General features: G+C 35.5%; 1 protein-coding gene across 2 annotated transcripts in view; it reads right to left on the reverse strand.

Annotated features, from left to right (window-relative positions):
• The window catches only part of PIK3C3 (phosphatidylinositol 3-kinase catalytic subunit type 3), a 137,679-nt gene that overhangs the window by 58,417 nt on the left and 66,841 nt on the right, over positions 1-12,421 (reverse strand). For both annotated transcript variants that reach the window (XM_025429020.3, XM_025429021.3), the window contains exons 13-14: positions 7,675-7,742; positions 538-643 (exon numbers count right to left, since the gene is read on the reverse strand). In XM_025429020.3, the coding sequence (XP_025284805.1) occupies positions 538-643; positions 7,675-7,742 (174 nt within the window). The remainder of the gene's footprint in view (positions 1-537; positions 644-7,674; positions 7,743-12,421) is intronic.

Here is a 12,421-nt window from a genome sequence, read left to right on the forward strand (position 1 = left end):
TATTATTTAAAAAAAAAAGAACCACAATACCAAAGAGGAGAAAATGTTTTTACAAAGATTCTAAAAACTGTTTAAGAAGCAAAAATATGAGTTACGTAGTAAGTACTTGCAATATGAACATGGTCAGATTTCTGTAAATGTATCTAGTCTTGATAAACAAAATTAAAGAAAGGGAAATAAAAGAGCAACATTAAATAAAGTCAATGAACTTCCTATAAAGGGCCAAGGAATAAATACTTTAGGTCTTGCTAGCCATACAGTTTCCATTTCAACTATTCAACTGCTATTGCAGTGCAAAAATGGCCATAAACATATGAAAACAAATGAACATGACCATGTTCCAGAAATATTTGATGTAGGAACACTGAAATTTGACTTTCACATAATTTTCATTTGTCACAAGATACTATTCTTCTATTTTTTTCCATCATTTAAAAACAAAAACTACTCTTAGCTCATGGGACATACCAAAGCAGACAACCAGCCAGATATGGCCCATGCCCAGTGTTTTTCCCAACCCCCACATGAAATGGTTACCTTCAACAATGCTTGGCTGAATCGTCTCATTACATTCAAGTACATCTCATGGGTCTTTGGATCTCTTTGTTGAGTGTCTTGATCTTCACACTCCACTATCACATACCTTAAAAATATGTTAAGTCATTCATAAGGGGCGAAATGAGATTCATTTTGTAAATATCTCTACTTTCTACTTGAACAGTTTGTATTTGCAAAAATAAATAAACAGAAATAATGAAACACATTTTTCATCACTCTTTCAAAAGTAGAAAATTAGGGCACATACACAGCTGTTTATCAAAAGTCAATTAATAATAATAATGCCTTAATTTATATAGTATCCTAGATTTTCTATAAATTTTAGCATCAAAAGAAGCATTTTTCTCCTAATCCTTTCTGAGGTACATATAGCATCACCATCTTCAGAAATCAGCGAAGCTCACTAATCTACCAAGTAACTTACAAACAATATTTTCATAACCTATGTAATCCTTTTGGTAGTAAATATGGCTCTCTTATTCCAAAAATTTCTCTGAAGCTACTTTTCATTAACATACCTCTGCAAAATGAATACAATTTTCTATTTATTTTTCCCACCCAATCTTCTCATTTCTCAAAAGTCCACATATAATCTTCCATTTGTTTATCATAAAATTGTGGTTTTAGAGGATTAAAGAAATTTTAAATAAACCCAAACTGCTTATACAATTACCAAATCTTATAACCAATGATCTAGATTAGATCACAGAGGCCAATGTTTTGTGACTGTTGATGGGAACAAGCCATACTAGACACACATTTTATATCACAATTCAGGACACTGCAGCCGCATGTGTGCACATAGGTACCTCAAAACGAAAAAGTTTCACAAAGCAATATTCTATGTTAATATTTGCTATTCTGTTCTATTTCATTTTTCTTTGAATAACAAATACTAGATTGTGAGCCTTTAGACTGATTTCAGGGAGTCATGACATGTAGTTTGAAAAACACAGATCTATTCTGACCAACTTGCTTGTTTCATCAATAGTCAAACTTAAGAGGAGTTATGTCTTACAAATGCCATTACTATTTGATTGCAGACCTGAAATCAGAGCCCAGGACTTTGGGCTCCTGGGGCAGAACCCTTTCTGTCATACTAAGCTTATACTCTCACACTTTTATCTTTAAAAATCATATAAAACTTTTCAACTTTCTAATCTGATAGTGTTTTTTCAATCTCAAGTCACAGCCACTTATTTTCTTTTATATTATTTCTGGGAAAAAGTATAGTTTGCCAACAGAAGGTGAACTTCCTGAGAGCAGAAAGCTTATCTGTCTTGATTACACTATACCCTCCGCACTTCCAGGCCTGGCTCAAAAAACTCAATAGGTTATTGCTGAATGAATGAATGACTCAAATCTCACAAATCTAACAATTATCTCAATGCTGATAATTCTCCAATATGAACCCAAAACTCTGATTTTGCATTTCTTTAAATGTCCTTTTACATTCATCCACCCTAATTTTTAAGCAGCACATTCCTTTTTAAGACACTGTCATTTTTAACAAACATATGTAAAACTGAATCTATCACACTAAATGAGTTACTTTTCTATTTTTATTGAATCTACCAATATTCCAGTCATTTGGGCTAAAAATTCCATTGTAGCTGGGTTTTCTCAAAAATTAGGCAGGAAACATAAAGTGTTTGAATCGCTTGAATACAAGAAAATAGAAGTGAGCAGTAGCCAGAGCAGAGAACATAAGTGCTAAAATCATCATTGGCGGGGATCCCTGGGTGGCTCAGCGGTTTAGCGCCTGCCTTCAGCCCAGGGTGTGATCTTGGAGTCCAGGGATCGAGTCCCACATCAGGTTCCATGCCTAGAGCCTGCTTCTCCCTCTGCCTGTGTCTCTGCCTCTCTCTGTGAGTCTCTCATGAATAAATAAATAAAATCTTCGGAAAAAAATCATTATTGGCACCTTAATTTGTGATCCATGCACATAGAGCCAAACCTAGCTCCCATTTCTCTGCCTCAAACATCTATACTCAATTAGTCACTAGACTTAATTTTTTTTTCCCTATAAAATGCCTCTTAACCATGCTTCTAGCTAGCCCCACCTAGAATCAACCAGCAGATACCTATTACCTGGCTTCTCCAACTCTGAAAAGAAACCCATTATTGCTCAATACAATCATCCTAAATTTTTCTTCTTTAAACTGTCTTCATAATGTGCTACCTCTACTAACAAAAAATCAATGGTTCCCTCTTATCTACCAGTTTAACATAGATCTGGTGGCCCCACCATCTGGTTCAAATGTCCACTATCCCCAATTTATGAATGCACATTGCAGTCAAGTCAGTCCCCTAATCATTCCTCCTATATGCACCCACTTGGTACTTTTGCTCATGCTGCAATAATGTCCAGAAATACTTCCCATCTCCATCTTTCCATATGCTACTCACCCTTCAAGTAAAGAAGACATTGTATCTCTTTCAGGAAGCCTTCATAGACCCTGACAAGTCCCTCCTCCTTGACTTCCTAGAATAGGCCTGGCCTCTGGAACTTGTGCTGTTACAACTGTTTCACATATTTAACTCTTAGTTCCCTTTATTGATTATTAAGAATTTGATGCTACAGGCCACATCTTAAAACTTTTCAGTAGCTCCTAACATATTTATAATAGTCTTATACACAGAAATATTTTAAGGGCTCTAAAAAAGTAAAAGCCTTCCTCTCCTGACTTCCCAGTGCAATGGTTTATCATGATAATAGCAGCTGTTCTAAAGTCTTAGAGCTATATAACCTAGAATTCTCAGAAAAGTGGAATGAAGAACTGAACCATGACGGTATTTCCATCATATCATGTTCCCAACAGGAATTCTAGACCAAAATTCAAGGTATTCTTGAATCTTGAATCAAGAAAGACTTCTAGAGGGACACCTGGGTGGCTCAGCTGGTTAAGCACCCAGCTCTTGATTTCAGCTCAGGTCATAATCTCAGGGTTGTGAAATCAAGCCCTGTATTGGGCTCCACACTGGGCATGGAGCCTGCTTAAGATTCTCATTTCTCTCCCTGCCCTCTCTCTCTAAAAGCAAGCAAGCAAGAAAGCCTTCTAGAGTTACAAGATACATACAACTATTTAAAATAAAATTAAAAATTCAATTTTCAGTCACATACTCTATATTTCAGGTGCTCAACAGCCATATGTGCAGTATTATGGATAGTTTCCATCACTGTAGAAAGCTTCACTGGGTAGCTCTATTCTAGACAAATAAGCTAAGAACAGTTTAAGATAAACTCTTATTTCCTATTTGCAGTATTCCAGAATGTTTGGTCATTTCAGGATATCACATAGAAATGTTAAATAGTGATTCTAAACTATAACATTGATAATATACAATCCTATTCAAATCCTATCCAGACCTTTCCACCCTTTAAATTCCTTGACTATCTCCATTACCTTAGTATATAATTGTCTTTTTCTGGGTCTTTACACAGAAATTCATTTCCAAATGAGTAATACCGTAATACAGATGACCAGAACATATAGGCTCCATCATTTTGTTCAGGTCTCCCTGACCACCAAGTAAACTCCATGGTCACAGCTATTTTCTATAACTGAGCGTCCACACTGATGCTCATGATAAAGGTCAAAAAATCTTCCAAGCCAAAGTTCTGTTGCAAAAAGACAAGTCTAAAACAAAAATGACAGCATCATCTCCAAATATGAAGGGCAAATTCAGATCAAGACTAAAAGATCTAGATCTGAATCATTTCTGAATTCTCAGTTCACAGCGGTAAGTAGATTGTACAAAGCACTCTAAGGTATTCCCTCGAAACCTATCATCTTCAAGTAGAAATGCAGACAAAACTGTCCAGGTACTCATTGTAAGATGACATCAGTGGGTTACCTACTTCCTGGCAATTTCATTTTGTAGGGTAAATAACCTTTATTACCTTGTAAGGTCTTAAAAGTTATAGAAAAACATGTCAAAGCATCCAAAGTTTACTTTCAATTTCAACATTAGCTATAAAAATAAAAAAACAGAACGATTTATAGATCTTGATGCCCAGCACTTTACAGATTGGAGACTATAACTCCCCTCTGTGGCTTAAAAGGTTGACACTATTCATTTTAAAAGGATTGTCTGCACAACGATAAGCCCCTAAGGATTCAGCTATACCAGGAATTCCATTTAAATCGCTGGAAAGGGACAAATGAAAAAGGAAATTCAAAAGGTTTGAAAGGAAATAGCACAATCAATTAAAATTTTTATCTTAATATATTTGCTACAATAGGAGTATGCTTAGAGTGAGAGGCCTTTAAATTGTTATACTTGATTAATATTTTTATACTACCCTGTCCATGTTCAAGGAAGAGAATGATCATTTTAAACCAATTACTGAAATTATTTCCATATTTTCACCCAACAATCAAAAAAGCAGTGCCTACCAATGCCAGAAGCCTACATCAACAGCTTTTTTCTCCCCATGAGTATCTCTGAATACGTAATATGCAGACTGTAAATACAGGAAAAACAACTACTCCTCAGAGAAGGAGCAGACATAGCACATGCTATTGCTTCAATGAATCAGAGATATAGCAAGAAAACACAAATCAAATCTAAGTTTGATGGAATGCTTATAAGACTGGGAGTTGGAGTTGCATTTGTTTATTGTCTATGGAGAAAACAAAGCATTCTTTCTGAATGGAAACTGTTGCCTTGCTGGAAATTGCTCATCTAATAGGTTTCCTACTGCTTAGATGCTTGCAGAATGGTCTGAAAACTCTTCCTACTTGAAATAAGAGAACAAAGGTTCTATCACAACTAATTTCAGATTCTACAATGAAATCTGGTCTATAGTCAAATCTGAAGAGTAATTTTAAAACACCACAAAATCAATATATGCACACATAGCTCTTATAATAGTGACGACTCTAGACTATAAATTCTTAGCCAGAGAAAACTTTTCATGAATATTGCAATAAAAATATCTATAAAAGAATTCTCAGTAAATGATTTAAAAAAATATAAAATCTTAATTTTAAAATACTCAAGCAGCTTATAAGTACTTACCCAAAAACTTGGCAAATTTCTGAGTGCTATGTTTTTTTTAATTTCCTTTTAAATATTTACTTAGATGTTCATGAGGAAATTTTCCGTAACACCAGTGAACAGACATACACTTAAGAATTCAGATTGGAAAATGGAGAACATTAGGAAGCAAGAGATTACATTAAAAAGGAAATAATAGCTATTGGTATTATGAGAATTGCCAAGTAAACTTTTTAAAGTAAAAATGGTGATAAACAACTAGCCAAAACATTCTGTAGGTATTTTTCAAGGACATACTGAAATTTACTGTGAGAGAAATGTAGTTTTATGAATATTATATTAAACTGCTAAAAGAGGTTATTTTTCTTTCCATTATTAGGACCAAAAGGAAAAAAAAATTACAGGTTCTAAAGGGGCAGGGGGGAAAATGACAGATTTAATTACGATTAAAGGGGACCATAAAGGTTGAGACTAAACAATTATTTACTGTATATGTACATAATGGACAACTCTTTTGGTTTTGAAAGAGCCTTCTGATTTAGTTGCATATTTCTTGGCTACAAGGGCAGTATCCAGAATAAGGTTATGTTTGGAGAGTAGGAGAATAAAATTCAGGCTTAATTTGAACTACAGGACAGTTTTCCAAACTCAGTCTAGAACAAGACAGTATTTTGTTTACTTTCTTCATGGAAAGCAAAATGCCTTATCCTTCAAAAATAATGAGCTTTCAAAATGGTATCTATTCACTTCTACTGTTTAAGTAATAAACCCAATTAATCAAGCAGTATTTTAGATCAGAAATAATTTCCACAGTTAAATATTATCAAGTATGTCAATAAGTTTAAAAATGTTTCTAAATGTACAGAGATTTCAGGTAGTGGTTGCCCAGCTGGCTCGGCCTTTTGTTTGCTAAGGCTCTCTTGTCTTGTGTTTCATCTTAGTGCTTTCTTTTATTGAACCAAAATATTGCTCATTGTGGCTTAAGTTAGTTGTCCTCTATACTTTATTATTCTGTGACAGATAAAGGGAGCCAGGCTTTATATTACTTGTGTCCCAGGAAGTCAGTTAGTTCTTCCATGGCCTTAGTTGCTCTTTCCTTCACCTCATTCAGGAAACCTTTCTCATAGATACACTTCTACTTGCCCCATTTAACTTCTTGGGGAAGAGTGAGAAAAGGTCACTGAAAGCACTCTGTAAATACCAAAGTGCTAAATAAGCCTAGAGGTCCCTCACCTGCATTTGGAGACCCTCCGTAAGGTCTCTGCTGATCTTAGTGTCTCCTGAAGAACAGAGCTCTAAATGCATGTAGACCCCCAAGAATTAGTTGCAGCTCTGCCTCCAGCCTGCAGAGAGCTATCACCACGTTCACCTTCTATGGGGTGTGGCTTCACAAGGGGAGGCATGCAGACTTTGTCTCCCTCTGTGTGGCTCGCCCTTGTTGGGTGGACTGTGCTGAGCCCTCATGTGGAGGGCAAGGGACCCCAGGGAAGGGGGGACCTTACGTAGAGACCAACGTGAGATATCCCATGAAACATGTTTTCCTGATGAATTTCTCCCTGACTGGCCTCTTAAGAAATAAAAAATTAAAAAAATCCCTATTAAAAAAACAAACAAACAAACAAAAACCCTCTGAGGTTAGAAAAAAACCCTCTAACTAATAAGGTTCCACCAAGTTCACCTACATCTTGCTTCTGCCCCAGTTTCCTCATCCACAAGAGAGGTACCTTCAAATTCCAGCTTCCTGTTTTTGCGTGATTACCAATGCCGTGGTTATAATGTGAAAATACACACTCCTGAAGGACTGTGAGGGACCATACTTACACTACTTAAAATAGCATAAAAAGCAAATAAATATCAAACTGCAAAACCTACTACCTTACCCCGTTTTATCTTACGTCCTGAAAAGTCAGTGAAAGGAAGAGAAACAGTAGTGCTAATAAGTACTTCCTTGAACACAGTTGTAAAGAAATACAGCCAGGAAACATAAATACTATATTTAGGCTTTTGATGACTTCTCATATCTTATTTCAAACTGCCTTTACATTTACAGTGTGGGGAAAAAAATAGTCCTAACTTGTAATCAGAAAATAAAAAGAAAGCTATTTCACATACCAATATAAATAATTAGCCAGTGTTGAGTTTTTGCAGGCTCTTGATATCAAGAAGGTGCAGAGATCTTGCTGAAAGAATTAAAAGAAATGTAAATTTATTACCATCTGCTATTAACAAGGGGAAAAGAAGAGAGTCTACATTTGTCTATCAGTTTTCATCTATATATCTCTGTCACAGATCAGATTTTTACATATCCATCTATTCCTCCATCCTTCCATCCAATATTTATTCTAAATCAGGCAATATATGAGAGGCTAATGACACCATGGTTCACAGAGTTACTTGTCCTACTGAAGTTTAACATTTAGTGGAGAAGAGAGACATCAAAGAAACTCAGAAATAATTTAGATCGGGAGGTCACAAAAGGCAGCGACAGGGATGTGATACTAGGCGAGACCAAAATGACACTATGGACAGAGGCCCTAAACTTGACTGTTCAAGAAATTTTAAAAAGGCCCAGTGTAGCTAAAATACGGTGAACATGAAAGTAAAGGAAGCTGAAAAGATAGGCAAAGCCCAATTGTGCAAGACCTTTAAGGTCACACTATTAAGTATAGATTTTGTTTGCAAAGCAGTGGATATTGAACAAAAGATCTTAAGCAGGAAGGTGAGATGATCTGATTTCCATTATATGAAAATGACTCCAGCTGCTCTGAGAAGTAGAAGCCTGAGATCAGTTAGGATGTTATTATAGGAGTCTACAAGAGTGAACTGTGGGAGCAGAGATGGAAAGAAATAGATTTTTAAAGCATTTGGTAAGTATAATTAATAAGACTTGCTGATGGAAAAGGAGGAGGAAGGAAAGAAAGGAATTGACATTAACTCCCAAATTTATGGATTTAGCAAATGAGTTGATTGGCTACATCACAGATGGAAATTCCAACTGAGGAACAACAGGCTGAAGTGTTGTATTCAGGAGAGAGAGTTGTACTTTGAAATATTAACTTGAAATGCCTGTCAGATATACAATGGAGATCAAGTAGGGTTTGGGATATACGAATTTAAAACTCAGATGAGAGAAATGTGCAAGACATATAAATTTGAGTTTATCAGTACAGCCTGGGGCAAGAGTATAAATTGAGAATAGAAGAGAACCTTGAGGAACATTAAGATGTCAGGCAGCAGAGAAAGTGCTGACAAAGGAAACTAAGAAGGAACAGTCAGAGAGGTGGGGGGAAAACATGGGCTGTACAGTATCATTTAAACCCTGAGAAGAATCCTTCAAGAAGGGAGCTATTTGGGGCACCAGGGTGGCTCGATGGTTGAGCGTCTGCCTTTGGCTCAGGTCGTGATCCCTGGGCCCTGGGATGCGTCCTGCATCACACTCCCTGCCAGGAGCCTACTTCTGCCTCTGCCTGTGTCTCTGCCTCTCTCTCTGTGTCTCTCATGAACAAATAAATAAAATCTTAAAAACAAAAAAAAAAGGGAGCCATTTACTTTGCTGAATACTGCAAATAGGAACTGAGAAGTATACATAATCACAAACATTCAAGTTATTTACTACTTTAGCAAAGGAAGTTTTGAATTAACAATGGGAAGCAAAGGCCAGAATGATGTGGATTAAAAACTGGGGAGAAAGAAAAAAGGAAGAAGAGTCAATATTTACAAAAAACTCCTTTTAGAAGGGAAACTCCCTTTAATACTTTTAGAAGCTTGATCTTATTTAAAGGGAAATAAGAAAATAAGGTGTGGTTTCAAAGGACGGTGGCAAGGAAGAGTTTTTGTTTTGTTTCATTTCTGAATTTTTTATTTTTTTATTTTTTGTAGATTTTATTATGGGAGTTCAATTTGCCAACATATAGTATACACCCAGTGCTCATCCCGTCAAGTGCCCCCCTCAGTGCCCATCACCCAGTCACCCCATCCTCCCGCCTACCTCCCCTTCCACTACCTCTTGTTTTTTTTTCCCCAGAGTTAGGAGTCTCTCATGTTCTGTCACCCTTTCTGATATTTCCCACTTATTTTCTCTCCTTTCCCCTATAATCGTTTCTGAATTTTTTAGATGGGAGATACTGACATATTTGAATATTTCTACCAGGAAAAGAAGAGAGCATATCTTTGAATGGAGCTGTATTTTGTCTGTGTAGGAAAACAAGGAAAGCATGAAAAAGGATTACCTCTGTAAATCTGGTGATGGGAAATTGAGACCATTCTTACCCAGAGACTTCTATTTTTTTCCATTAAGTGTGAGGCAGAGCACGAAGAAGAAAGTAGAGAAAGTATGAAATAGGCACTGCAGAGCAGGGAAAGCAACCCACCCAGAAAAATGTAAGATGGCAGATGTTGAGTGTCCATCTGATGTCTGTGATCATGAATTTACAGGGATGCCAACATGCTAGGCCATGTGCTTCTTCAGCAATATTAAGGCTTAGAGCAATTAGGTAATTAATTAGGCTTATCAAGGGTTGAGATTTTACCAAGGGAACTGAAAGTACTAATAAAAGAATGATTAAAATGCTGAGCCATGGGATAAAAGATATATTCAGAGGAAAGCAAATATTGAAGGAGGCTGATGAACAAATAAAGAAGTACAGATCAATGGATTAGAAGTTTCTATGTGGTAGGGGTATTTTGGAAAGTAAGCTAAAGTAATAAAAGGTTATTATCACAAAGCAGATATGCCAGTGCTTTCAGAGGTGGCAAGAACCTTATCTCTAATTTTAGAGCTAAAACCTTAGCACTAGATTTTAAATGTGCAACATTTAAAAGCCCAGTAGGGAAACACCTCAATCAGAAAGTCATAATACCAAATCCATGAATTTAACAGGTAGAATCTAAGCCTAAAGTTTATCTTTGACTTGAGGAGAAGGATATTACATTTTTATATAATTTTATATACACACATATATATAAAAATAAACACACACACAATTTTATATATATATATATATATAGAAAACACAGATTTCATTTGACAGTATACTTTTTTTTTTCATTAAAATACTATTGACAGAGCATAGATTGATTGGAAAGAATTAAATTTAAAAACATTTGTGAGGAGTGCCTGGGTGGCTCAGTCGGTTGAGCATCTGCCTTTATTTAGCTCAGGTCATGATCTCAGGGTCCTGGGATAGAACCTCACCATTGGGCTCCCCACTCAGCAAGGAGTCTGTTTCTTCCTCTACCTTTGTCCTTCCCCCTGGCTCATGCTCTTTCTCTAATAAATAAAATCTTAAAACAAAAAAATAAATAAATAAAAACATGTGAAACAAGAAACCTGTACTATAAATTTTTAAACTCAATTTAGGTAATTAAAAAAATTTTTAAGACTACAAGAAAAAAATGTGCTTTAGGAAAAAAAAGTGATTTCATATTGAAGTTCAGAGATATAAGAAGAAATCGTAAATATATCTAAATAGTTACTGATTGTATACAATGATAGTATTATCTAATTAGGGAGTTAAATAAGAAAGAACTACATCACTGGATAAAAGTGACATACAAGTAAAGAGGCATACTGTTTTGGAGAAGGATAATACTTTTTATGCCAAACTTAAAGGATGGATGTTAAAATATCTAGCCAGCAAAAGAAATGAGAGACAATATAACCTCCAAGCTGAGGACAGAGACAAATGATAGGAAGAGGATCCAGCCAAATATAGGTAAGGGAAAAATATATAAGGATAGAAAGTATCACCACTTAAGATGATGAAATAAATCAAAATATAGCTCTAATCACAATAAAGATGGAGGAAAAGTTCTAGTTAAAAGACAATAGTGTTAAACTGGATTAACAAATGAAATCTAGCTATAGGATATTTTCCAGAGATAAACCTAAATATAAGGCCCCAGAAATACTGAAATGAAAAGGACTCAAAAGTATACCAGTGAATACTAACCAAGACAAAGTACTATTTCAATCAGACAAAACAGACTTTAAAGCAAAATATATCACTCAACATAATGTAGTAGTAATAACAGTGATAAAAGATTCAATTTACTTGAATACACCTAATAAAATAGTTTCAAAATATTTAAAGCAAACATCAACAGAAAAAGAAGGAGAAACTGACAATTACACCATTATGCATAATGGGGGGGGGGGGGATTTTACCCTAAATCTTAAGATATCAAGCACAGGAAAATATCAGGAAAGGGTTCATTAACACAATGAATGAGCTTGTTCTAGTGACATTCATGTAATGGTATTCCCAACGATTGGGGAATATATCTTCTCTTCAAGAATCCAGAGAATTAATGGAAAATTACCATATTTCAACAATGAGAGTAAGTGTCTATTTTCTAACATTTGGCCACACATACATAGTGCTCTCCTAAAACTCCAAGAACAGGTAAAGGAAAGGGGAAGAAAGCAAGAGATTCCTCAGGTGTCAGAGAGGAAACAAGGATGTTGGTATGTGCAGTGATAAGCAATGAATTTCAGTTTGGCTGGATACCACCTGACATCTCTAAACACTGAATTGTTTACGAGTCTCTTAAAGGTGATGACTGCTTATATAGTATTATTACTCTGCTGGAGGGAACAAGAGGGAGAAAGTACTCAAAAGGAGTCCCAGTGCTTTCTGGGATAGCTTGAATAAGCTAAACCCTTTACAAACTATTCAGCTGAGAAAAAAATGGGTTTAATCATTGAGTAATAACAGGTAGGTCTAACAGTTACAAGAGAAATATGAGAAATATATATAAACTATTTTTATTTTTAGTCTAAAAGTTCTGAGTCATAATGTGTAAAACTATTCTGAATATAACATTCAGAATCCAATCACTTCACACAATCTTCAATGTA

This window comes from Canis lupus, chromosome 7 (genome assembly GCF_003254725.2).
Source record: "Canis lupus dingo isolate Sandy chromosome 7, ASM325472v2, whole genome shotgun sequence".
Lineage (NCBI taxonomy): Eukaryota > Metazoa > Chordata > Mammalia > Carnivora > Canidae > Canis > Canis lupus.